Source organism: Leucopleurus acutus (assembly GCF_964270905.1).
Source record: "Leucopleurus acutus genome assembly, chromosome: 13".
Taxonomy (NCBI): Eukaryota; Metazoa; Chordata; class Mammalia; order Artiodactyla; family Delphinidae; genus Leucopleurus; species Leucopleurus acutus.
The window spans coordinates 8,102,871-8,130,817 of NC_139155.1; the positions used below are offsets into that span (position 1 = coordinate 8,102,871).

General features: G+C 38.5%; 1 protein-coding gene across 1 annotated transcript in view; it reads left to right on the forward strand.

The window, feature by feature from the left end:
• Positions 1–27,947, forward strand: part of RTTN (rotatin) — a gene marked incomplete at its 5' end in the record, with an annotated part of 137,755 nt that overhangs the window by 94,502 nt on the left and 15,306 nt on the right. Inside the window, 8 exons of the mRNA XM_082852680.1 lie at positions 3,730–3,922; positions 5,509–5,599; positions 8,643–8,796; positions 11,780–11,917; positions 14,667–14,884; positions 22,497–22,602; positions 23,351–23,448; positions 25,195–25,272. Of these exons, the coding sequence (XP_082708806.1) occupies positions 3,730–3,922; positions 5,509–5,599; positions 8,643–8,796; positions 11,780–11,917; positions 14,667–14,884; positions 22,497–22,602; positions 23,351–23,448; positions 25,195–25,272 (1,076 nt within the window). The remainder of the gene's footprint in view (positions 1–3,729; positions 3,923–5,508; positions 5,600–8,642; positions 8,797–11,779; positions 11,918–14,666; positions 14,885–22,496; positions 22,603–23,350; positions 23,449–25,194; positions 25,273–27,947) is intronic.

Below are 27,947 nucleotides of genomic sequence, written 5' to 3' on the forward strand. Positions count from 1 at the left end.
TTTTGAGCCTTTATTTTGTTAGAAATGTGTGATGAGTAGCCTAGGATTTATTTTTATTAATGACAATATATCGATTTTACTCTTTGTGTTAGGCACTGCCTCCAACTCTATTATGCTTTACGCTTTATATATTTATATAGATTACAACCTAACTTTTGTTTCTTCTAAGACGGTAGATAGACCTTTATTCAGTAACATTAAATTCCTAACCTATATGGAATATACTATCTAAAAAAAAGGTAATTTTAAACACTGAAATATAAGCGTGTGCAGAGAAAATGCTTTCTAAAACTTCAGAGATACTTGCTTAAGGAAGACTTTACTCTGAATTTTCATTACAGTGTTTGTTCCATAACTTCCTAAACAATGTCTCGTTTTGGTTTTTAGTAATTTATGTTAACAATATACAAAAGAGTTTAATTATAGAAAGTACTCATTTGGTCCTCTTAAGAACAAAAGGAGCAAACTCAGGTTGTTTTAAGTGGCTAAGGACACAGAGCATGAAATGAAATTTGATAATGTATTTCATGAATATTTATTTCTAAGAGTGTGTTACGTTACTATTTTTAAAACAGCTTTATTGAGATATAATTCACATTCATACAGTTTACCCATTTTAAGTGTACAACTCATTGTTTCTTAATATATTCACAGAGTTGTACAATCATTACCACAGTCAGTTTTAGAACATTTTCATCACCCCAAAAAGAAACCTTGTTCCCATGAGCAATCACTCCTGATCTGCCCCATTCTCCCCAGCCTGAGGCAATCACTAATCTACTTTCCCTCTTTATAGATTTGCCTGTTTTGGAATTTCATAAAAATGGAATCATCCGATATGTGTTCTTTTGTGTCTGGCTTCTTTCACTCAGCGTAATATTTTTAAGATTCATCTGTGTCGTAGTCTGTATCAGTGATTCATTTTTTATTACTGAATGATATTCCACTTTGTGGATATACTGTATGGATATATATGGATATACTGCATTTCATTTACCCATTCATCAGTTGATGGACATTTGGATTTTTTCCACTTTTTGGCTTTTATGAATAATAATGCTACAAACAGTCATACAGGTTTTTATGTGAACATACAGTTGTGCGGTTTTTGTTTGTTTTTTGATTTCATTATTCTTGACTTGGATTTATTTTATTTTCAAGGATTGTGCTTAGAATATATATTCATGCACAGTTTTTTTTTTTTTTTTTTTTTGCGATACGCGGCCCTCTCACTGTTGTGGCCTCTCCCGTTGCGGAGCACAGGCTCTGGACGCGCAGGCTCAGCGGCCGTGGCTCACGGGCCCAGCCATTCCGCGGCATGTGGGATCTTCCCGGACTGGGGCACGAACCCGTGTCCCCTGCATCGGCAGGTGGACTCTCAACCACTGCGCCACCAGGGAAGCCCCCCATGCACAGTTTTACTGTTTGCCAATTACTTCAGTGTATGTATTTGACAAAAAAGTATTTTACTCCTTTTTGTTGAATCTGCCAACGAATCTTTGAATAGCACTGGAAAGCATTAAATATCTTTTGTCAGTGAGCCTTAAGACTAAAGCAATTTTGTTGTTACATATCTTTCTAAATTCCGTCTCTTTAAAATAGTTACTGTTAAGGTAAAATTTTTTTAGTGATAATGAGATTATAGTTCCCTCAGCTGGAATTCTCAGTGAAGGATTTCTCCATGAAACTGGTTAGTCCTTTTATTTCTTGTTCTGTTAGTTAATTCTTGATTAACCAGGGAATTACTGTGCCCCAAAGTGGTTTAGAGCAGGATGACAAGAACTTTCCCTATCATGTACATCAGGGCCACTTTAGATGTCCAACTTCTCATTCCTAAGTTTAGTTTCTAACTTTTGTAAAAGAAAAATCCTTTTATCTTTTAAGAAAGCTTTAACAGAGTCTCATGATCTATAAGCGTACATTTGATCTACAAAGTTGAAAAGAATCATTACAAAATAAAAATGTTAGTATATTTGAGTATTACAAATATAAATAACTGAGATAGTTCTCTCCAGATAAAATACTAAATTTTTTTTAATATATTGAATGATTTTGAATTTCTTAAATGTTAAACCCCTCCTATTTTATTGGTATTCTTTTCTTCTGTATGCTGCCCTAGAAGTCCTGAAGACGTGTAGTACATCTTCTGTGAATATATAGAATTTTCCCTTAAAAGCAGTTGAACTATTTCTGTGGAATTCCCTAAATTTAATTTTCCCAATTTAGTTTAAAATATCAAATCTGTCTTGACAGTAAATAGTTCCAAAGTGCCTCCTCCAAGGAATTAATTACTTACAAAGGAGAATATTATGACTTTATAATGGAGAAACCTAGTAGACACCACCTTAATCCATCAAATGGCCAAAGTTAACACCACCCGTAATGGGCCTAATAGGAATCATGTTTCTCCTGATATAATGTCCTGAAGATCTAATTAGGAGGGAACATCAAACATCAGACACTCTACAAGGGAACTAGCTCGTGTTCTTCACAACATGTCCGGGTCCTGAAAAACAAAGCAAGACTGAGGAACCCTTCCAGTTCAAAACCCAGAGACATGAGAACTAAAGGAAAAGCAGATCTCAAATTGGATCCAAACAAGAAAAAGAACTTTTTCCTTTTTCCTTTTGGATGTTGGTGGGACAGTGCAAAATTTGGAAAAGGTCTATGGATTAGATAGTACCACTGCATCAATGTTAATTTCCTGGTTTTGATCATTGTACTGTGGTTATAAAAGACAAAGTCCTGTTTTTAAGAAGTTAACTTAGGATTAAAGGGGCATTTTTGTGCAGCTCACAGTTCATAAGAAGGTAGGTAGGTAGGTAGATAAAATGTGGTAAAATACTAATATTTAGGGATCTGGGTGAAGGTATATTGGGAATTTTTGTACTCCTGTACTTTTCTGTAAGTTTGATTTATTCAAAATATAATGTTTCTTTAAAAAAGAAATAAGAAACGAAGGTCATGAGGGAATCTTGAGGCACGTTAAGCTTTCTTGTTAGCAGTACTCTGCTGAGTCTTCTAGGAAAGTTCCCTCATATCTTCAATTCTAAAATCCAGAATCTCTGAAAATGGAAAGTTTTCTCAGAACACAGGTGGCAGTAAAACTTGCCCTTACCTGTATATAGTTGGCTGCAAAATCTGACCAATTCTAGTTTGAGGTTGTATTTGCTTATGTATTCATCCTGCTTGCTGTGATTATGTATCTGCTACATTGCAGAAATATTTATATCCTTATGGGCTGATGCCCAAGATTCCACTGGAAGTGTTAATTAATATATGGTACACGTACCTTATTACTTTTCTAAAATCTAAAAATACTTTGAATTCTGAAACACTTCTGACCCCTAGAGTTTCAAAAAAAGGATTGTGGAGCATCTGTTTGTTCCTCAGTGTCTGAATGCTTGGGACACAAAACCATGCCCTGCCCTTCTTGTCTTGGCTAGTACACTGTCACCCAAGGTAGACACACACACCCTTGTGTACATGCATGTACACACACACACACACACACACACACACACTCACACTCACACTCACACTCTGGAGGAGTTGGACGTCTGACTCCCTGGCCTCGGGGTTGAGGTGTGTTGAGCAGTTAAGGGAATTTCCCAGCCATCTCTCTTTGGCAATTTTAGGAACTTCCTCTGATTATCAAAACTTGTGAATATTGTACATAACCACAAGGTAAACAAATGGTGATAATTTTCACACTTATTTCAATAATAGGTCAGCATGAAACTGCATCTCCACGGCTTCCTCATGATTCATCCCTTTCTGCTCCTCTGCCCAGACAGTGTGTTTTTGTCACTCCGCCTCTTCTTTCCGCGATGTGCAGCCTCCTAGACAGCCTCTTGGCAACGACTCCAGGCGACACTGCAAATGCTTTTCGACAAGCTCGTCTCATAGAGCTTCTTTGTAGGTAAGAGATAAATACTCCCAGAGAGGCGTGTAGACTGCAGGTTTTTGCTTTTGCCAGAACTGTCTCGACAGTTTTTATTTTAGATATGTTAAAGCACTTGGATGGGTTTGTTATGTTGACTATTAAGCTTCCCCAGCTCCCCGTCCTGATTTTTTTTAAACTCCGAAGTTCTGAAACCTTATTTGTCCTCTGCCACATTCAAGGAACATGATGCAAGTCTCCTTGGTCATTCAGAATGGAAGAAGGAGTTTTGGGGTTCATCTCCCTAGCAGTCATATCAGAATAATGTCCTTGGTTTGAAAAGTCATTTTTAAAGTTCATTTGGAGTTACTTAGTTATGGGAGCCTGAGAGTTTTATCAGAAAGTAGTCTGATAAAATTTAGGGAAATCATGATTTGGTTCTTTCATTTACCTAATATTAATCAGTGTCTGACATAACTTTTTCTGGTTTTCTGATTGGCTATATGGTGTAGTTAAAAAGGCCAAGGATATTGAATTCAGTCTGACTTAAGTCCTAATTAGAGTTCATTCTCTCACTAGTGTTGCAGCCTTGGGAAAGTAACTTTAATCTCTGAAGTGTCATTAATAAACACCTAGTTAATGGGGTTACTGTTAGGATTAAAGGTGATGTTGTCTAGGATACTCTCTTATCTTAAGTGTTCCTTTTCTCCTCACATATGTTTATTCTAGCCAAGTGTACCTACCTCCTGTTCACCACATATTCATTTGCATTTCTCTGTCTCTGCCCTTTGAACATTCACTGTCTGAAATGTCTTCCTCCTCTTTGCCAAATCACAATGCTTTCGCTTTCTTTCTGGGATAAGAACAGTCTAAAAAGAAAGAAGTCTGCCTTGCTTCCCTTCACTCAGTTGTGATTACTCCTTTACTCTGCCCTTATAATAAGCAGCAGGGTGTGAGTTTGTTCTGTTTACATTCATTTGTCATCTTTTCTACTTTGATGCCTACTAGAGTTGAAAAAAGGAAACTGCTAGTTGATTGTCTTTCCTTCTTGAATGTTTCCTGTCTCAAAAAGGGTCAGAATGGGGCTTTAGGAATATTCTTGCTTCTCCAGAGTCAGTTAAGAGTCTGTTGTGACATTGAGGGCACAAAGGTATTAAAGACTCTTTCTTGGCAAAGGCTTATATTTCCATCCCTCTTCTTTATTTCTGATTTAATTTTTTTTTTCCTGTTTGTTTTTCATTATTTTATTTTTTACTTTCTAAATCAGAACTTATTTCCTGGCAAATGTTTTTCCTGTTTTAAATAGGGACGTAACCACCAAGGTCTTGCTCTTGTTTCTTTTCCTTCTGAAAGGGCTTTATGATATTTTATTCTGCTTTTAATAGGTTTCATTAGATATTTTTCTTAGAATTCCTTGTTTCCCACATTTATCTGATGAGATCTTTTCCTGTGTTCTGAAATATTGTAGGGTAACTTTTTATAAACAATTATTTCTGTTATTTTATAAAAATCCTTTTTCTTGAATTCTGTTCATGGTTATATCCGAACTTTAAATTCTCACGAATTAGTCTTCAGGAATAAGCATACTGATCATCTGAAGGGTGTTCCTTCTCTGTCCTTCACAGCATCGCAGATGCCACCCTCATAGAGACAAGCGTCCAGGAGCTCCAGGCCCTGCTGCCCGCGTCACCTCCTGTTGAACGCACTCAGGCTCAGGTAAGCGCCTGTGTCTGCATGTGCGTTCGTTTACCCTTAAATGCCAGAAACATAAATTCTGCTGATATACTAACCACAGGAGAAGGTTGAAAATTTCTCAGGATATACGTGGTATGACGAGGTTATTTGAAATAGGTCACTTAATAGATGGTAGAAAAGAGCAGTGGGATTTGAAGACCTAGATTGTATTCCTGGTTCCATCATTAACCAGCTAGAAATGTTTAATCAAAGGTCTGGGTATCTTTGAGCACAGTATTAAAAAAAGGGGATGTTGTATAGCCCACCCTCCCCTTCTGTGATTTTAGGCTGTCTCTGTCATTTCCACCTAAATTGAAGTTGTGAAATACTTAGTGACTAAATTCTGTGTATATTCAAAACTCAGTCTAATAAAAATAAATTTATGTTTGTTCCTTCACAGATATTTAGTGTAGTTGCTGCTAATAGAAACGTTACCGTAAAATCAGATTTTGTAAGAAGGGCTACACGATTTATTTGGGGTGAGAGATAATTACAGGTGGACTAGCAGTCTCTGTTGCTGTGTGCTGTCTCCTTTGAGCTTTCTGAATAAGGCAGACCCCCAGGACAAGGTTGGGTAACACTGTGCCTCATCTTCCAAACACTGTCCCATTGCAGTGTTTTCATTTGTGAGTGTGCTTATTTGCATAATGGCCATCGCCTCCATTTTTCTGTCTGTCCATCCAGCAAATCTTTATTAAGGGCCTACTGTGCACCAGGATCTTCCCTAAATGAATAAAGCAAAGACCCTTTCCCTCAAGTTGGGAGAGTAGATAGTGAGCAACTACATATGTGCCTGATGATGTCTTAGACGTCGAAGAAGAAAAACTAAAGCAGGGACAGGAAGTGAGGTCAGAGTTGGGGGGGCAGGGCTTTTCCGCATGGGGTGGTCAGGGAGGGGCTTTCAGACAGTGACGTGTGGCCTGAACTTAGTGAGGAAGCTGGTCCTATGGGACATAGCAGGGCCCCTGAGAGCTGGCCTATTCAAGAAGCAGAAAGCAGTGGCCAGGGCAGGATCTGTGAGGCGGAGATGGGGCTAGAGGGTTCAGGGCTCCATGAAGGCAGGGCCTTCCTGTTTCATGCCATTGTGTCCTGGGTGTCGGGCACAGTGCCCTTCCCATGGCAGGTGCTCATTCAGTCCCTGTGGAATGAATGAATAATAACAGGAACAGACCTTCATGTGTGCTTGTTTGTGTGAATTTATGTAATCCTCACATCAATCACATGAAGTACCATTAGCAGCCCTGTTTTATAAAGGAAGTGACTGGAGCCCAGAGATGAGTAACTTGCCCAGGGTCACTCACACAGTAAGGGGCAGAGCCAAGATTCCAGCCCACGCAGGCTGATTCTAGAAGCCACGCTCTTACGGTTGCACTCCCTGGCCTTACGTAGACTAAATGTTCTTGCCTTTTTGTCCTTATAGAAGATCATTCATTCCAGAAAAATTTTGGAGCATATGCTTTGCCACATTGTGTTGTAGGTGCTAGTGACGCCTCTGAACAAAGCAGACACATACCCCTGCCCACATGAAGTCTGTGTCCTCGGTACAGGAGACAGACAGTAAACAGTAAATAAAATTTAACTTTTATCGGATGGTGACGATGGTGTGGAAAAAATAAATGAGGATGGGTAAAGGGGAGACAGGTTGATGTTTTTCTTGTGTGGTGATCAGAGAAGGCCTCCTGGAGGTGAGATGTAAGCAGATGCCTCGGAGGTGAGGAAACAGGCCGTGGGTCGAGGGCAGAGTGTGTGGGCAGGACTCTGCACGGCGAGCCTGCAGGCAGCCAAGGTACGAGGGTTCTGAAGCATGGGGTCGGTTGGTTGGTCTATTTATTTGAAGAAGGAGTTTCAAACATAAAAAAAGAGTTACTTTGTGAACTACCATATCAATAGCTGATTACATCTTCAGTATGGTAATTTACAAAAGAATCTTTGACAGCTCAGTTGTTCTCTCTCTAATGCTTCCTCACCTCCCATGGTTTATCTATTTATGGTTACACCATACCTGGAGAGGGCAGACTCGCTGTAACTTCAGTAGTGTAGTCTATGAAGGGATCAAAAAATACTTCACAGCAATAAGGAAATTAAATTTCACAAACTGCTTGCATTCTACCCAACAGGAAAAGCGTAGCACCACTTATACTTTTATGTAAAATATATCTGCAGATTAGATAAAGGGAGTACCTTTCATCAAGAGCAGTAGAATAGAAGAACTATTTGGAAATAGTCTGAGGCCATTTACCATAGAGGCACTATGCCTCCACAAACGCCCAATGGTCCCTGCTCTCACAACAGCAGCCGAATAAGGTGGGGGAAAAACTGTGAGTGAGTGTGTGTGTGTGTGTGTTTATTCTTAAATTATTACATATCCAGAGAATTTTTTTTTAAAGTACTTTTGCCAGTTAATACTTCTTATGGTATTAGTATGTATCAAGCAACATTCCAGAGATGTTTTTATTGGTAATTTGGGGGAAGATTTAATTTTTCTTTTGTAACTAAGAATAGTATTTTTATGCTGAAGGATAGTTGAGGCCAAACATTGGACGTGTTTGCATTTTATTTGTAGCAATAACTAGGCTATTAAGCTGGCTTTTCCCACCCCTCAGTTGTACACTTTAAAGAGTATTTTGTAATCTTTCTTTACAAAATTGTAGATTTTATGATTTTGGACTGCCATTTTTGCTTCTTCCAGAGTATTGATTCTACAATTTAGCTACTTGAAAAATATGAAGACTTTCTTTCTCTAAATAGAATTCAGAATTTGGTTTTGGAAATATTGCTTTGTTTGGTATTATTATAATTGACGGTGTTAATGTGGCCATTAATGACAAGCTTATGAGAAAAATAATGCTTTCTGTGTATTCATTTTAGTCTTTAAAAATTATGTTGAATATTTTATTACTTTTTTATTAACTTATGTTACAAAGAAGTGACTTCTTGTAATGCATAGAGAACTAAAATACTTTATCACTGAGATGGGCTTTTCATATAACATGCTTTGTCTTACTTTATATCCTTTTTTGAATAGGTATCCTTTCTCCTAGAATACCTGTCCTCTTTGTCCAGGCTTCTTCAGTCATGTTTATTGGTAGATCCTGACCTTGTGATTCAGGATGAGCTTCTGAAACCTCTTATCACAAACATCATCAGAGTTCTCACCATATGCACCAAAGATATATCAGGTAAGCTTTATTTTTTTAGTTTAGGATGAAAGTAAATAATACTGAGGAGGAGTATCTTACCTTGCACCAGGTATTCAGATCAAGGTCACATTTTGGGTTGTTCTTTGCCAGTATTTTGGAAGCCTTTTATAATGTGTTTTATAGTTTGGATATTTTAAGTGGTTCCAGGAGACCATTTGAGGCAATTATGTAGTATAATAAAGGACCATTCCCTGTGCTGTCATTTTAAATGAGGGTAAAGTTCTTTATGAAATGTTAGAAAGTGCACTAAGTATTAGATAGTAATTATTCTTATAGTTTATGGCTAAATAACAAGTTTAAGCAAGTCTAGAATACAGTATCAGAAATTTCCTAAGGTCTGGAATTTTTTTTTAATTTTTTGGCTGTGTTGGGCCTTTGTTGCTGTGCGCGGGCTTTCTCTAGTTGCAGCGAGCGGGAGCTACTCTTCGTTGCGGTGCGTGGCCTTCGCATCGCAGTGGCTTCTCTTGTTGCGGAGCACGGGCTCTGGGCCTGTAGGCTTCAGTAGTTGCAGCACGCGGGCTCAGTAATTGTGGTGCGTGGGTCCTAGAGCATGCGGGCTTCAGTAGTTGTGGTGCGTGGGCTCAGTAGTTGTGGCGTGCAGGCTCTGGGGCGCACGGGCTTCAGTAGTTGTGGCACACGGGCTCGGTAGTTATGGCTCATGGGCTCTAGAGCACAGGCTCAGTAGTTGTGGCACACGGGCTTAGTTGCTCCACAGCATGTGGGATCTTCCCGGACCAGGGCTCGAACCCGTGTCCCCTGCATTAGGAGGCGGATTCTTAACCACTGCACCACAAGGGAAGTCCTGGAATTCTTAAAAAACATACTTTGATGAAACGTTGAACATAGAGCTTAGTAGTGGAGAAAATTAAAACAATAAGGTTCGTTGTCAAAATTAAGATATGATAATTGTCTAAAATAGTTTATAATGAAGTAATAGATCATGTGATAATTCTCTTTGCCCATCAGTTCATTCTTATTTAGTCCTTTGAATTTATGGATTTGCAGCGTTTAGGTCTGGTAAGTGAAGTGGTTTATGATGCCCAGCAAAGCTGGTCCTCAATGTCTCATCAGTACTAAGTTATCCCAGTGCTAGAGCAGCAGTAATTACTTACATGGAAATTTTACAAGTGACAGTGATGTCCTGACTAAGCTAATTAGGTTACACCATGCGTTCTCTACAAGGGTGATGTCTCCCTACAAGGCGCAAAAAGTGATTCTTGAGGGAAAGGGATGGGGGAGAAAAATCTTAGCTGTTAGAGTGGCTTGTGGCCCTCAAAAGCTCAACTCTACTCAATAAAATCTTATTCCTTAGTATTTAGTTTCTCTTGTTAGGTATCAGTTGAGAAGCTTTGACGTTGAGCTCATGGAACATGTATGAGAAATATGCAAGATCAGTGCTAAAAAGCCGGTGCGAGCATGGCTGTGACTGGAGTGCTTTTGATCTAATGCTTGATCCCAAAGTCACATGACAAGAGGTGGCCTGCATGTTTTGGCTGCCACCAGCTGCCTTGTGGATGTTTTATTGATTTCCTTGCTTTGATTTGGGGCTTTGAAAATGAAATAAAAATGGTATATATTTTAATATCTAAGTATATGAAAATTATTTAACCTGTAATTAATTATGCCAAGTGCTGAAAAGAAAAAATGTCAGTAATATCTGAATGTATATTTAGCAGGTGGTTAAGTTAAAAGTTATTTTCTCATATCTTTCAAACATTAAACATTAACTAAAATAATTAATTTTTAAGAAATTAAATTTTTTTCTGGAAAAATAACAGTTTTGAATGATTTTTATAAAACATTGATTATACTTCTGGTATATATTTGTATGATTTGATGATTTTCATATATAATTTTATATATCTTAATTTATATGTGTAAATAAATTACATTAAAATTATTCAGCAAGCACAGTTATAAAGTTAAATGTGAATAGCTTTTTAGTTTTTAATTTAACTTTCAACTTAAATATTTTATTTGACCATCTTAAGCCTATATTAAATAAAGCTAGCAAGCTTTATATTTACTCTTTTTTATGTGTAAAGTACAAATATATAGATATTACATAAACAAATATATGGTATCTGTGAAGTTAATATTTCATGGGGGTTTTGATAAGGTGACATATGATTAAAAAGACTTCTATTTATAGAGCTGATAATGACAAAAAGGTTGAGAAACACCAAAGGTTGCTACAATCCAAACTCCCTGGAAGATGCTCTTTCCCAGTGCCTCATGGGTGCTGAAGAACACTGAGCGGGGAGCCTTCAGTTCCTTGTAATGAGTTTGACACAGTTGGCAGATAACTGCTGGTGGTGTGGCCACAGATGACTGTCCTAAGGTAGCTACTGCCCTCCAGCTCCCATTTGCCTAGTAGAGAGAAGGGAAAAGCTGTTTTTTCCTCTAGAAGGTTAATTGCTGCACCCTTAGCCATACATAGGCAAAGCTGCAGAATCCTCTTTTGTATCACAGTTTTCCTTTTGGGGAAATACTCTTTTCTGTTCTTCAAAGAAGTTTCCTTTCTTCACTGCTGTGACCTTGGCCATTATGTTTCCCCCTTTCACCCCTACACAAAGCTGCTAGAGGGGATAAAGAAAACAGGAGAAACTTCACTTTTATAGAAGTAGCACAAGCAATGACATGTTTTTATGATGTGCCCAATATGTAGTTCTGAGGCTATGGCTTAATATTCAGTTTGCCAGTTTCTGCTTATTGTTGAATATGCTTTAATAAGAGGAGGATGTGTGGGTGTGTATTCATTTATCTGTAGGAGGGTGGGTGGAAGAGAGATCTTTAAAAAGCAATGAAAAGGAGAAATTAATTGGAATAAATTTTGAATCATGCTGAATTACATTTGTCTTCATTTGATGAATATATACCTCTTATTTTATGTGTAATAAAGTGTCGGTGAGGTTTTTCTTCTTTGTGTTAATAACTTGAAATGTTTTGATTAATTTTATAGATATAGAGTTAATATCGGCTTTTTATCAGACATGGACACATTTATTTAACCTTCTGGCCACACTCCTGAGGAAAGCTGGCCCTGCCTCTTTCCCATCTATTACGATGGGTCTGGCCAGGTACTGGGCGACGATGGTCGGTAAGAAGATAGTCTCGCTGGGTTTGGGGTTGTTCTGCTAGTAAAAATTAAGATAATCCCTTATTTCTGATTTTATATATAATTTATATGTATTCTCTAAATTTAAGTAGTTATGGCATGGTATATGAAAGAGGAACAAGGTACTTGCTTTGAGAAATTTGCAGTGCTCTTTAGGAACCCAAAAAATGCATTTAAAAAAAAATGAAACGTGTCAAGATACTATAAAAACAAGTAAGAAAAGCCTGTGGCGTTATGAAGATACGTATGATGTGATTATAAAACAATGAGATAGATTTTCTTCTGTTGATGTAGAAACCCACCTCTTTTCTCACACATATGCATTGTGAGTGGGTAAAGCTGCCTATATACTATCCTGCTTACATGATAACTTAGAAAGTTATAATAAAAATGGTGTCTTGTCTTGAGACATGAGGATTTTCTGATAGCCAAGGGTATACTGTAGTTAATTATTTTTGTAAGATGTTTTCCATATAGTAGTTGCCTACTACAATAAACAAATGATTGTTTTTTATATTACTGCTGTCTTTAATTTTTCATAAAGTCTCTTCTAAATTTTAGCATAGCAAGAGCCTTTTTTTACGTAAACGTATATAAATAACATTTGTTACCTTTTAAAAATAGCCAGTTAAAATGTATTCAAAATTGAGTTCTTTTAAGTTTCCACTAATTCAATTGACTTATTTTTTCACATTTCATTTTATCATTTGGTCATTCTGTAAACTTACATGTATGGTACATTTTGTCACCAGAGTGATAGTTTTGAAGAAAGGTTATGGGGAAGTACATGTTCAGCAAGAAACAGAATTGTTAGTTATCTGGATATAGGAGTTCTGAGTTTACCCTAAGGGGAATAATGTCCATTTAGGGATTATTATTTTGTTAAAAGAAATAAAAATTGAAAGAGATTGACCAAGTGAGTGATTAATATTTTCCTCTTGTGTCCATGGTGTGGGGCAGGGGGGAAACTACTTTATCATCTGAATCACCAGTAGTACAGAGCAGCATGCTTTATGGCACTCATATGGGGCACCTAGGCCAGCTGGTCAAATCTGGCCACTGCCTGATCTGGTAAATAAAATCCTACTGGAACACAGCCACACTTATTCATTCCCTTATTGCCCGTGGCTGCTTTCCTGCTATAGCGGTAGAGAGGTGAATATTTGTGACAAAGGCCCATGACCTGCAAAGCATGAAATACCTAGTTACCCTTTGACCCTTTGCAGAAAAATTTGCTGACCCGTGATTTAAGCCTGTTTACCTGACACTATTTCCCTAGTGATAAAATAAAGACATATTAAATTCACAGTCTTTCTACAAAATATACACGTGGTTTTACATAATAATGGTGCTAATAAAAAACAACTTACTATATATACTGTTAGCTTTGATAATCGCAATGTTGATGAAAATATAACTAATAAGAATGATCATTGATATTCCTTACTGAGGGGTTGCTTTTGTCTGTTTTCTGTTTCTCTTATAATTTTCCTTCCCATGTGCCCATATACATTTAAAAATATTAAGTCACTTTGTAACTTAAGTTATCTATAACAGTTTTTTCTCAAATCTGACTAATATTTAGACATCATTTAAATGATTCCCATGAAACCTGCTGACTAAATTTCTTTTCTTATGTTACTTAAGAACATAAGAATTTCTATAAGCCTGAATCTAGGTAGAAATTCTTATGGTTATAACTCTTGGACAAGTATAAATCCAAAATAATATAAAAATAAAACACAACAAAATTATAAACCAGTGCGGTCAAATTAATAAAATTAATATAATATAGCAGACATTCTTTTGATTAAATTTAAATCAGTGCTCACAACAGGAAATTAATAATGACTGCTTTAGTCTAGATTCTTTTGAGTTTGTTTGCCTATTCTTTCCTCTCTGTTATACTTGCAGATCACTTCATAATCACTCTTGTTCTCTCTCTGAACTACTTTGAAACCTTTGTTCCTACATTATGCCAACACTGCAAGCTGGGTCTTGTTTTAAGTACTGTTTAGCATCAACTTGTTTGAAAACAGAAAAACAATGACACTTATTTGTAAAATAGTAATCTAGATAATCCAGAGTATAGTTACATTAACTATTTTTTAAGGTTAGCACTGAAATAAAAACTCAAAAACTCTAGAGTGTTTTTGGGTCCCCCAGTAGACCCCAGAGGGATCAGTACTCATTTATATATAATCCTCTTATTTTAGATCTTAGCAGATATTGTGTATATGTACACTTGTACACACACACTCACATTCATATAAAAAAGAACCTATGTAGGGCTTCCCTGGTGGCGCAGTGGTTGAGAGTCTGCCTGCCGATGCAGGGGACATGGGTTCGTGCCCCGGTCCGGGAAGATCCCACATGCCACGGAGCGGCTGGGCCCGTAAGCCATGGCCGCTGAGCCTGCGCGTCCGGAGCCTGTGCTCTGCAACGGGAGAGGCCACAACAGTGAGAGGCCCGCGTACCGCAAAAAAAAAAAAAAAAAAAAAAAAAGAACCTATATAAAAAGAACAAAATGAAAATTAGATTCCTTCATCAGTAGGTTGTCTTAGTACTGTTTAACTTACCTTTAAACACTACGGTTATTCGTGTGCTAATAAGCTTTACTTCGTTAGAAATTTAAAAACTATAAACTTCATTACTCAAATAAATCTGATTAACTTCTTTAATTTTGAAGAAGTTTTCAGTCATTTACATATGGAATTATTCTCTCTTCCAGATATGTTTTGCAAATGTGTGGGTTTGTCTAGCACCTGCCCCACTCTGTGTACTGCCAGCCTGCAGTTCCTTTCTATTCTCCTGACTGAAGAAGCAAAAAGGTATCTCCAGGATAAGGATAAAACAAGTTTATGCCATAATCCAATGATGGCTTCACTTCTTGATAAAACCCAGGAGAGTCAGAAATCTCTAGAACAACTTAATGAAGTAATTCTTCAGGTATGTGATTTCTTAATTTTTCAAGATTTGGTTTAGTTTTTAAATGAATTGACTTTCAGTCTTGGTCTTGTAAGAATTTTTTTCAATCATTTGAATTAAAAAACAATGCTCATTATGACCATTTAAATAACAGAAAAATATATAAAGTTAAATTAACCATCTCCTCTCCAGTCTCATTCCTCTGATGCTGACCGGTTTCTTTAATACACGTGATGTAAAAATTCAAAATGAAACATTAGTAATTTAAATCCGGCTGTTTATCAAAATAGTTTGCCGGATCATGACCAGAATGATCATGTTTCAGGAATACAGCTATAATTCATAATTTATCGCCACTTTCAAGACATGTTTACATCTTTGAAAATATTTTTACCTCAATGGCATTTGGCTTCTGTAAATGAGCTATATATCTAAGGTGTATGTCCGTGGAGGTAGGTGGACGTGGTTGGCATATTTCTGAGAAAATGCCCCCTTTCCAAACCCTGCTGCCTATTTTATCTTGTAAACTTATTTTTTGCAATCCTAAAATATGAACCAAGAATTTTGTTTCATCGAAAACTTTCTAAAGCCGCTGAAGTATTGTTATTTTATATATAGATTAACAGTTAAAAAAAAAAACGGGAAGTGTTTCCTGAGTTGCACAGCTTTTTACAAATAGGAAATTTACTAGATTTTTCAGTATTAAGAATTCTTTTTAATAATCACATTTAATAAATCAACTATACTCTAATAAAGTTAAAATTAAAAGAAAATCATCATACGGTTTTATGATTTTTGTCTTCTCACTGAAATGTGGGTCAGTGGTGGGTGGGCGCATTGAAGGGTTTGCTCCTGCTTCCCGGGCAGCCAGCCGCGTTTCCCAGTCAGAGTGTGTTCTGCCCACTTGCCGCCGTCCCTGGGGCCTAGGGTTCTGGGATCTTTGCTCCTCCCATGCCCGGGATCGTTGTGGTCACGCAGGTCCTTCTGGTATGGCCCCTTGTGTGTTTGGCATGACAGCCTGATTGTGTTGGGGTGCGGAAGTGGCCGAGGCAGGGGCAGCCCCTGGCCCCGCCTGAGCTGCCCGTGGAGGGGCTCGCGGGCTCCACGGGGACTTCTGTCCCCCTTGCCTAGAGGACTCTAGTGGTCTTCACGGCACAGGAAGGAGCCTGGTAGGGGCTCCCCGACACTTCATCTTCTGTCTCAGCAGCTTCCTCAGGAGCTGGAGCTCTAGGGGACAGGTCCCCAAAGTATTCCTCAAAGACACGTATTCTTGGGAAGCCACCACTTCCTGTAGCTCCTCCCTCACTCATTCCACTCGATTTTTCTTAGTTTAGAACCCAAACTGGACACTGTTCTGATTGTCTCAGTCACAATCACAACAATAGGCTTTATTCCCCCATGATTAACTGAGTCCGATTTTGCACTTTAAGGAATATGGTTGGCTCTCCGTATCTGCGGGTCCTGCCTCCGTGGAGTCAACCAAAAGTGGATTGAAAATGTTTTTAAAAAAATTTTCAGAAAGTTCCAAAATGAAAAACTTGAATTTGCTGTATGCCCAGCAACTATTTCCATAGCATTTACATTGTATTAGGTATTAGAAGTAATCTAGAGATGACTTAACGTAAATGGGAGGATGTGCCTAGGTTATATGCAAATACTTCGCCATTTTATGTGAGGGACTTGACCCTCCGCAGATTTTGGGATTCACGGGGATCCTGGAACCAAACCTCTGTGGATACCAAAGGACCACTGTGTTATAAGCAGGAAACTAAAACTTACACTTTACCGAAGTTCTTCCCCAGCCCCGATCAGAAATCATTACTAGTTTCCCAACTTTGGCTTTGGCAGAACACTCTTCTCCTGGGCGAGGGGCCTTTGCTCGTGCCAACATGTTTTCCTCTTCAGGGAAACAGAGGGTATCTCAGTGGTTTTCCTGATGATTAGCTAACTTTCCTCCCCATTTCTTCCACATTACAAAAGATATAAGATCTGTGTGGATATGGATATGTTAACCAGTTATTTAAATCGTGTTTCCTAATAAATCATACTTTTCTTGCTTATGTAAACAGTAGAATATGAATATGTGACTTTTGTTAGGAGGGCACAGAAATTTAAGACAAAGGAGAGAAAGGAATTGTACCTATGACAGTTTATGAGAAAAACGTATGCCTGACATGAGGTGGGGCATTTATTAATGAACTTGTTAAACTGCAGATACTGTGTTTTCTTTACAGTGCCCTGCATAAAGATGATATGTGAATTAAAATATTGTTAGAATGCATTAAGCAGCAATACATTATAATAAATCACATATGTTTCTTAATATATATCCATGTGAGCCATGAATTGTCCCAGGAGTTATATGAAGCAAAGTAAACTATAGTCTTTAAATTATCAGAAAAAATAGTATTCTGAAATTGCCCTTCAAAGGCGTATTTAAATTTTCTGTAAAACTGTACTCAAAAAATATTAGACGTGTGACCGTAGGCATATCACTTAACCTTTTCTGATTCTGTTCTTCAATGCAAATGGTTGGATTGTATTACATTATTGCTCAGTTTCTGCTGGCTCTAAAATTCTCCGTCTCCTGATAAATTATTATATTGTTGTAACTTCAATTAAAATGTCTTGACAGAGAATCTTTTGTAATGGCTGCTTTACAGCAGTATCCTACAGATGGTACATGTTGAAAGTTTGCATTTGGTACTCATCTCTTAAATCACGTATGTTTATTTTTCCATAATTTTTGTAATTCTGTTTTGAGGTGCTTTCAGGTTCAGAAACTGTTAGCTGTCTTTTGAACATAAAATATTGAACACATTTGACTTAATGGAGATTTTGCCTTCTCTAGGGAGATACTCAATATGTTTCATTTGCAAATACATATAGATAACAAGATTAGTAATAGCTATCTCTATAATAGGTTTTGTCTGTAATTGGTATGTTGGATTATTTTTACTCTTTTTGTTTGATATGATATCTAAGGATAGTAATGCAAGGAAACAGCAGACTCTTACGTCACATTTTAGGAGGTATGTTTTGCACTACTGCTTAGTGAGTGGTAAAATTCAACAGTAAATCTGTTGGAGAGAAGACTTGTTATATATTTGAGATTCTGCTGTGTCAGTGAATGTTCACTGTAATTAAAGAGGCTTTTTCTACTTTAGTACCTTGTGGAAAGAAAGCAAAAAGCCTAGATCACCTAGTATATAGAAAGAGTTATATCAAAAACTGCGTAACATTTAAACAAATTACATTGAGTCCTCTTATTTTCTTTCTGCCTATGGTTTTTCACTCTGTATCCTCTTGTTTTGCATGTCTGCGTCATCCAGTAGCTAGTCGTCCGTCACTTCACCTGTCGTATGTGGAATCTTAGCCTCCCCTCCTGCGCCCGGCTCCTCACCCTTACAGGGTGTCCTGCTCTGATGCTGCAGCTCCTTGTCAGTCTGCAGTAAGAGCTAAGTGGGAGACCAAATTAAATCCTGTGCTCTGGCCTTTGGTCTGTGTTGAAAAGTGTGTGGATTTACTAGAGGTTATTTCTCTCTTTCTTTCTTTTTTTTTTTTTTTTTAAGTTTTGGGTTTTCATACCAGTTTTACCACCTACACATTTTAGAGTGCCAGTTTTGTAAGTTTTTTTACCCAAAGTAGGGAACTTCTGCCACCTTCTCTCATTTCCCTCTTCTCAGAGGTGACTCCTTGTACCTCTTTAGCTTATTATTATTATTAATTTTTTTTTTTTTTCACGGTACGCGGGCCTCTCACTGCTGTGGCCTCTCCCGTTGCAGAGCACAGGCTCTGGACGCGCAGGCTCAGCGGCCATGGCTCACGGGCCCAGCCGCTCCGCGGCATGTGGGATCTTCCCAGACCAGGGCACGAACCCGTGTCCCCTGCATCGGCAGGTGGACTCTCAACCACTGCGCCACCAGGGGAGCCCTAGCTTATTATTTTATAGTTTCCCTTCTGTGTCTCTAAATAACATGCTTGTATTTCTTTATCTTGATTATTCAGTTTTGGACTCTGTTGATTTTCTGGTGTGGAAAATGAGACTTTTAACTCTCTTTCCATGTGCCACCTACGTGCCCAACCGCAGTGAGTTCCCCTCTCATTCCCCCAGTATTATATAGCTTCACATTGACTAGGATTAGGCAGGGTGTAGTGTTAAACTGTGAAAACGTTATACACAATTGAACCATGTTGCAGTGTTCACCTTTCTTTTCCTGCACAGCTTTCTTTTTCCTTAGAGGTAATTGTATTATTTTTCATTTGATGAGTTTTCTCTTATCACTGGAAAGCCCCTTGTTCTTTGCCAGCCATTGAATGTCTTCCTAGTATATTCAGAAATGTCAGAACTTATATTAGCTTCATCTTCTGGAAGAAATCACTCCCGATTCCTTCTGACCTGCTTGGTGCCCAGTGTCATCCTGGGGTCTCCATTCACTTCCTTCCTGGGGAATTCCTTCACCTCTCTGCCTTTTCCTGTGACCCTCTGTGCCCCGTGCCTTCTTTTGGTAGAGTCTCTTTTCCAGCAGCTTCCAGAGAAAAGGTGCATAGGAGGCTTTTTTGAAATCTAGCCATGCTTCCATTTAATTTATAGTTTAGCCAAGTGAGAATGCTAGACTGGAAAACATTCACTTCAGAGTTTTAAAAGCATGTGTCTATTTCCTTTAACTTTTCATGTTACTGTAGAGAATTCTGAAGTCATTGTGATTCCTGGTATCTCTCTCCTGGAAGTTTTTAGAATTTATTTTTTGTCCCTAATATTCTGCATTTTCCTGATGAAGTACCTAGGTGTGGGTCTCGTTTTTCTGTTGTGCTGGGCTTTCTCGGGGGTTCTTTTCATCTGTAAACTCCTGTTTTTTAATTACTTCATTGACATTCCCTCCACTTTACAGGCTCTGTGTGCTGGGAACTTTTGTTAAGTGTTCTTCTTCCTACATAATCTCTCTTTTCTTCTTTTTCCTCTCATTATTTTGTTTTCTATCCCCTGCTGTGGGAGCTTTTGTCAGATGTCTGGTAATCTTGGTTGTCTGCTATATTTCAAACTGTGAGACGTAAAGCAGGTGGATGCTCTGAGCCTGTGAGCAGCGCTGGTGAGCTGCAGGCTCTGTGCGGGAGGGATCTGGCTGGGTCATTTTGTGACCCTGTCTCGGTGAGCTTGTCACATTCCCGAGAGCAGAATCTTCCGACCTCCTGCCTGGGGTTGAAAACCCACCTGCCAACTGTTTTGCAGCAAAGTTGGAGAGAGCTGGGGTCTTAGAATTTAATTTGAACAGTTTCACTTAATCCTTCGTTGTTTTCAGTAGAACACCCTCACCTACACAGGTGCCGAATCTCTGCCAGTTTAGAATCCTTCTAACTCATCCTCTCCAGAGACTAAACCTCCAGTTTTTTTTACAAGGATTCGGGAGGAAGAGTGGCTTGGCTGCACAGAGCCTGATGGGAAGAATCTGGTCCCATGTAACTGCTTCTCAGAGATTTTTCAAACAGTCCTCCATCACTCTCACTTCCCGGGGTACATGGTACTAAGTTTCCTCAGCCGTTGTCAATTCAGTGTATGGACTGGGGTGATACTCAGTTTTTCTCACTCACCGCTTAGAATTCTCAAGCCTGCGAATGCATTGGCCATTCATCCATTGACTTTCTAGTTTCCAGACTTGCACGTGTGTGTGTGTGTGTGTGTGTGTGTTTAATCCCATTTCTCTCATTTTAATGAGATTTCACGAGAGAATAAAAGACACATCTGTGTGCACAGCTCTTTCCCTAGAAGTCTTACCTCCTTTCTTCCCTCATTGCTGCAGATAGTAGATGAGTAGTGTTTTTCAATGAGCTCAGTTTTGTTTTTCTCAAATCACTAATATGTGCAAGTTCAATAAGGATGTGTTTGTGAGAGCAGTTTTCCTATTAATGGTGAAGATTGTTTATAGACAAATTGGGATTCTCATAGTTAACTGTAATGATTATACTCCATAGATATTCATCATCCTATAACACTTCACTGCCTTTTCACCCCTTTCTCATGGTCACACTCAGCATGGTCTTTATCAAGCATCCCTGGCCTGGCCATTTAATGTCTAACATTGGCCAGACAGGACCTGCCTGATTCGAGGCAGCGACCTAAGTGAGATATTTAAGATGGAATCACTGCCCCTGGTGGGAGGGCTGGGAGGCCCCCCCACTCTGCAGGCTCCTCCAGTGTCATGCTGCCAAGTGTAGGCCGGGCTGGAATTGTAAATGGAGTTGCACCTGTATAATTATGCTGTGCTATATTTTATGTAAAGTTATGTCATTTAAGCTTAATTTTAATAATACTGTAAGGCTGGATCATTTTTAAATTACTGGTAGAAGGAAAAGTTATGAATTTGAATGATATCTAATATTTATAAACCAAATGAAGAACTTCTAGATTCTTCAACTTAAGCTTATGAACCCCTTGAACTTGTAATAAAAATGTACTCATATATCCACATGAGAATCTTGCCATGAAAAATTCAGCTGAATCTAGTCAACCCTTTAGAGCTAAAACACCCAGTAAATGGGAAATAACAGAGGAGAGAAGACAAATTAAAATCATTACAAGGAAGCAAACAGACTGTTCCATAATGCGAGCCATCCTGTAGGATGACTGATCTGGTTTATTCAGCTTCTCAACAACAACAGTGAAAAACCCTGGTGGGTGGGGTGGGGTGGGGGGAAGAGGCAGGTGATCGTAGGAGATATAATGTACAGATACGATGTGAATGCTCCATTGGGTTCCGATTCCAATAAGCCAACTGTGAGAAGACGTTTTTGAGACAAAAGAGAAAATCTGAATTTTGACTGCATATAGCTGATTCCAAGAAATTATTGATAAGTAGTTTAGGCATGATAATGGGTTTATGGTTATGTATACTGGAGTGTGCCATTTTATGATATCTACCGTTTACTTTAAAATACTTCAGCCAAAAGTGTTTTAAAAGAGTATGGGGTTTGTTATCCTGTTTTTTCTACTCTTACACATACTTGAATTTTTTATAATGAAAGATTTTTAACTCATAAATTCAAATGTATAAAGGAAATATACCAAAATATCAGCATTTTCAAAAGTACAAGTGATTTTTTCATTTATGTGAGAGTAAAAAAATTAAGTAATATTTTTTTGAAAAACATGTCACACGATAGGTTAATGTTGCTATAGAAATGAAAGATGGAAAGAACCAAATCACCTGAGATACAGGGGTACATTGAGTAGAAATTGAGGGAGGGGAATGTGTCTCAAGAAGAAGACAGGAGGAATTTGATAACAGTTCTCCAATTCCAGTTTTCCAAGGGCCCTTTTAAATAAATTACACGTGTTCATATATTCCCTGGTGAATTTAAGTGTATAAACTTGCTATGTGTTAGTACTAAACATAGCTTTTTTCTTTAGATGATGAGTCTTTGAGAATGATTTTTGGTCTTTTCCATATTATAAATTTCTTATTCAGTCTTATCCACACAGCATTCTCAAATCTTAATAATTTATCAGATTCCAGTGAATTTCATGGAATAGTTGAAAACTAACCATAGCTTTTAAATGGAATGCATCTTTTATTCACAACCATTTTGCTCCAGCTTAAGTTTTTCTCGAAGGCCGTTTGATATATGTTCTTTGCAGTGTTATGAAGTAAAATCCTCCAGAGATGTCCTGAAAAGAGTCGCTGTGAATGCGCTGATGTCGCTTCTGGCCGTCAGTAGAAGAGCACAGAAACACGCTCTGAAGGGTGAGCCACCTGGCACATCAGCTCCTTTTGTGGCATGCTTTCAATTCGTATATTTTACTGCCTGTTCATTTTAATTTTCTTTGGACTCAAAGTGTAAAGAACTTTAGTGTCACTAAAAAAATATAGGTTTTATTTTCCCTGTACAGAAACATAGTAAACATGCATTACTTTTAAAATAAAAAGATTACACACGTAGATTATTTTTTGTGTAATGATTCTGACTCCAGAGAATCTATATCTAAATATTAGAGAAGCTTTTAAAAGTAGCACATCACTCAATTTCATAATACTAACTACAAGCACATATTGCACACGTGAAGAAATCACGTACTTTTGATAGTAATAACAACTGCATTAGATGATCCTATATTTTCATAGAAATTTCCCCTCTTGTGTGTCATAATTTCTCATCTGGAATCAGGGAACACAGGTCTTAGAGATGAAAGAGAACATCAAGCAGCAACATCGAGCCCTAATTTGAGTTGTGACTTTGCTACTGAAACAAACTCTGCATGCCTCCAACGTAAATGAGGCGTGGGTGGTATCATACTAAATTGAAAACAAGTGGGCTTTAGCATTTTAGTTCTCTTACGTTTTTATCCTCTGATTCATTAACGTCTCACTGAAAGTGCAAAAATGAAGTTGGTTGGAAATAGAAAATGTTATTTTTTTGAGACTTTGTTATGTGTAGTTTTAACTTTTTTGGAAATGGAATATCCTTTTGATTGTTTTGGATTTTCCCTCTCAGCCCATCTAATAGACAGTTGCGTGGAGCAGATGAAGCACGTTCATGCACAGCTGAACCTGGAATCTCTGAGGCCTGGGAGGGCAGCACTGAAGAAAAAGGTGACTGAATTCTCAAATTCTGGGAGGCAGGAATGGCCATACGTAGAGACCGTCTCTCCAGTATCCTTGTGCTTATAAATGACACCAATGTTTGGTTGAAATGAGTGTCTGTTTTAGAAGAAAGGTACAGCCAAATAAATTAATGGGATTTCTACATTAGCAGGTTTGCATTCGGGGTTTGTGTGTGTGTGTGTGTGTGTGTGTGTGTGTGTGTGTGTCTTAGTTCTCACGTGAAAATCTTTTAATGAGATTTATATATTATATGTTGTTGTTATAAGCATTTTGGAGTGTGCATGATACATTTTTATACTACAAAAAGAAAATCTTTCTCTCATAGGTTCACTAGGAATGAGATAACTTCCTAAGTGTTTTCTATATGGTAGGCACTATTCTAAACATTTCATATTTATTATCCCCCGCACACTCATGACACCACAGTCACATAACTGGTAATGGATAAAGCCACTGTTTGCCCCGTATCTGGGTGGTTGCAGAGCTCATATTCCTAATCGTGTTTATTTCCTTCCGTGACTTCTGAATGTCTCTTTTAAGCGTTGAGTCTGCTGGACTCATGTTCAAGCTGCATTTTCACTGTAAACTTGAAATAACACAGGTTTTTAAAAAAATTATATTTTATATTGAGATAACATTGGTTTATAACATTATATGTTTCATGTGTACAACATTATATTTCTATTTCTGTATACGCTACACCATACTCATCACCAAAAGTTTAGTTTCCATCTGCCACTGTAGAGTTGACTCTCTTTACCCTTTTTGCCCTCCCCCTCATCCCTTCCCTTTTTGGTAACCACTGCTCTGGTCTCTGTATCTCCCTGTTTGTTTTTATTTGGTTTGGTTTGTTCATTTATTTGGGGTTTGTTTGTTTGTTTTTTATATTGCACATGTGGGTGTAATCGTGCAGCATTTGTCTTTCTCTGTCTGACTTCTTTAACTTAGCATAGTGCCCTCAAGGTCCATCTGTGTCACTGCAAATGGCAGGATTTTGTGTGTGTGTGTGTGTGTGTGTGTGTGTGTGTGTGTGTGTGTGTGTGTGGCTGAGTAATATTCCATTGGATATATACACGTTTTTAATCCATTCATGTCAGTGGTCACTTAAGTTGCTTCTATATCTGGACTATTGGAAATAACACAGTTTTTATATAATAGCAATGGTTAATACTAATAACTATGGTTAAAAAGATCTGCCACACAGGCTTATCAAGAAAATGAATATGTGTATATGTTTATAAGTATATCTATTATATTTATATATATATAATATATATACATAGATCTAAGACCATTATTGCAGCGGTCTGTGTAATAACTAGTTTCTGCTGCCTTTGATAAGAAACCAAGAAAAAGCCATATTTGATAATTTCATTGGTCCAGGGGCTTATATGTTTGTCAGTTTCTTTTCTTGCCTCTTTTCCTTTTTCCTCTCATGCAGAGGCCCTTTACTTCATCATTGAGAGTGTCAGCCAACACCTGATATGACTGAAAACCAGTCTTCCTCCGTGCTTGATAGAACAGAAATAGCTTTTTCTTGGTGGATGTGCTTCTTGAGATATGGTCATCTTTCAGAGATCATTAGCCTGTCAGTTCCCTCAAAGCTATGGCGATCAGGCACAGTGAGAGCATAGCTGCATTGTAATGTGACCCAGGGGCGAAGGAATTACTGTATGTAAAAAGTGGAATATGCTATTGTTGTTCACATTTTTCAACTGCTTTTTGTTTAAACAGGAAGATGGTTTTATTAAAGAGTTAAGCATTGCCATGCAGCTCCTAAGAAATTGTCTTTATCAAAATGAAGAATGTAAAGTAAGTAGAGCTTCTTTTCAAAATTTTGATAGTGCTGTTATTAAATAGGTTAAATTTTATATGAGATAATTTGGGAAAATGGAAAACTCTTCGAATTTTTTTTTTGATGCATGGTTGGTTTGTAAGCTCAGTGTTCATTCTCAGAAATGGATGCACCTAATCTTATCATAATTTCTCAACCCTGATGACATTTCTTATGTTGGCGTTTTAACTTTATCACTGAAACTTTAACTTAAGGCTAAAGCAAAGCTAAAGCAAACTTGAGCCTCTTTTTTTTCTACTGGTAGCCATTTCTTTAGCCATTTTTTCTACTGGTAGCCATTTTTTTTAACTAAGATGGAATGAATGGCTGTGTATGTCTTTTTTTTTTTTTTTTTTTTGGCTGCGTTGGGTCTTCGTTGCTGCACGCGGGCTTTTCTCTAGTTGTGGTGAGCGGGGGCTACTCTTCCTTGCAGTGTGTGGGCTTCTGATTGTGGTGGCTTCTCTTTGTTGCGGAGCACGGGCTCTAGGCTTGTAGGCTTCAGTAGTTGTGGCACGCGGGCTCAGTAGTTGTAGCTCGCAGGCTCTAGAGCGTGGCGCATGGGCTTAGTTGCTCCACAGCATGTGGGAATCTTCCCGGACCAGGGCTCGAACCCATGTCCCCTGCATTGGCAGGCAGATTCTTAACCACTGCGCCACCAGGGAAGTCCCACGGCTATGTATGTATCTTAAGGCAGAATTTTTTCAAAGGTGGTTGTTAAACAACTGTCCAAGGGGATAAGTAGAGGTGTCTGCATGCATAGGAAAGAAGATGAGGGTGTCTCCTGCTTCAGAGGAGAAATCGCTTACTGCTATTGCCGAGTGTGGGCCTGTTGACGTCCAGGAAGTTCTTCACTCCCAGCTCTGCTGCAGCCCCTCTGTTGTTTTGCTCTGTCTGTGAGCATTGACGCTGTCATTTAACACAGCCGTTGGTGCTGTTATACAGGATATAGCGTCTGGAACACTTTGATTTGCTTGGTCATAGTGATACGACACTTTTGAAGAACTAGCTTCCACACAGAATTACTATGGAAAATGAGTAAGATGAAGATAAATTACAGAAGTTTCGTTTTTTAAAAAAATTTCTTACCTTTTTTGTTTTTAGTTGTGATAAAACTGGAAAATATATACTATATCTAGGAAATGAACATCTTGAACACATATCCCTTAAACTGTAAAATAATTTGTTCAAGACACATGACTAACAATTTACATTTCAAAGCAATTTTAATGGGAATTAAGCATTGATAGATTTCATTAAGATTCCCAATGGTACAAACTTTTTACTCCAAATAGAGGTGTCATTTACTGAGTTTGTTAGGGTCCTTGTGACTGGGTGCAGTTAGTATGCATCTGTGACACCTCACTCAGGCAACACGCCAGCACACTTTCCAAGTAGGATCTGCCTGTGGATTTCCGAGATGCTCGCCTGAGTACTGGTTGTAGGTGTAGTGTTCACATTTGTAACACATCTGCCAGCTATGAAAGTGTAATCTCTCCATAAATCACGTGTTTCTGCATTTCCACGTTGTTTAATGAGGAATAAATCCAAAGAAGAATATTTAGATTACTCTTGAGAATAGACATAGTTCTAGGAGGCAAAGATTCTTAATTTCTTTCCCTGTTCCAGCTTACCTGAGGTGTGTGACACACTCCCATCACTAACTGTTGGTCACTCTTGTGGTGATTCACCAAGTCACCCACGCCCACCCCACCCCGCTGTCTATACGTATGACACAGAGGAGTTTCCATACCGGAAAGGTCACCGGGGGTGTGAGGTAGATGGAATGAAGAGCGGGCAAGGTTAGAGGAGGTGAATGTGCTGGTGCAGAAAGAAGTGACGAGACCTTAGCCGGGCAGGGAGAGCGGGGAAGGAGGGAGGGGAGCAAATACGAGAGACTGAGGAGAAAGAAGAGACATGTAGAACGACGTCCAGGCTCAAGTCTACCGCAGGCGAGCCTAACAGAGCGGCCTGTAGCTGTGAGGGATCCTTATGCTGGCTTCGCACATCACAGTGTAAAGTGTCTTCGGGCTCTCGGGGTGGGAAATGGCTGGTAGTCGGCGGATTACACGGCTCTGGGACTCTGAGGGGCGGTGCAGGCTGGGGATCTTAGGAGCTAGCAGTGCATAGAGGTGTTTGTAGCCGTGACTGTTGTTGACATTTCCCAAGAGGGCATGTAGTGAAAGCCTAGGTCATGTCCTCAGAAAATATAACTATTGGAGAGGAGACAGAAAACAGCTGAGAAGGGAATGCTGGAGAGAGTTTGGAGGTAATCTAGGATAGAGGGACTGCATGGAGACAAAGAACAAAGAGCCCTTAATAGTTGCCACAGTGCCTGAGGGTTTGACAGCCGTAAAGGTAGGAGCGATTTTACTAGCCTCATCAGTTCAGAAAAGAAACTGAAGTAAGCTGAAGATTAAATAATAGCTGGGGAATGACAGCATTAAGAGTACTCTTCCTAGAAGCTTGGTTCTGAAAAGCAGCAGTTATAATTTAGGAATATAGCATCAAAGGAAGCTAGTCTGTATATTTACTCCTAACATGTAAAGTGCTTAAATATAAACAGAAATGAGCAAATCGGGGCCTAGTTATTAAAGAGACAGGAAGGGAAGAACTAATAGATGGGTAAAGATCCCTGAGGAGGCACGCGGGGCTG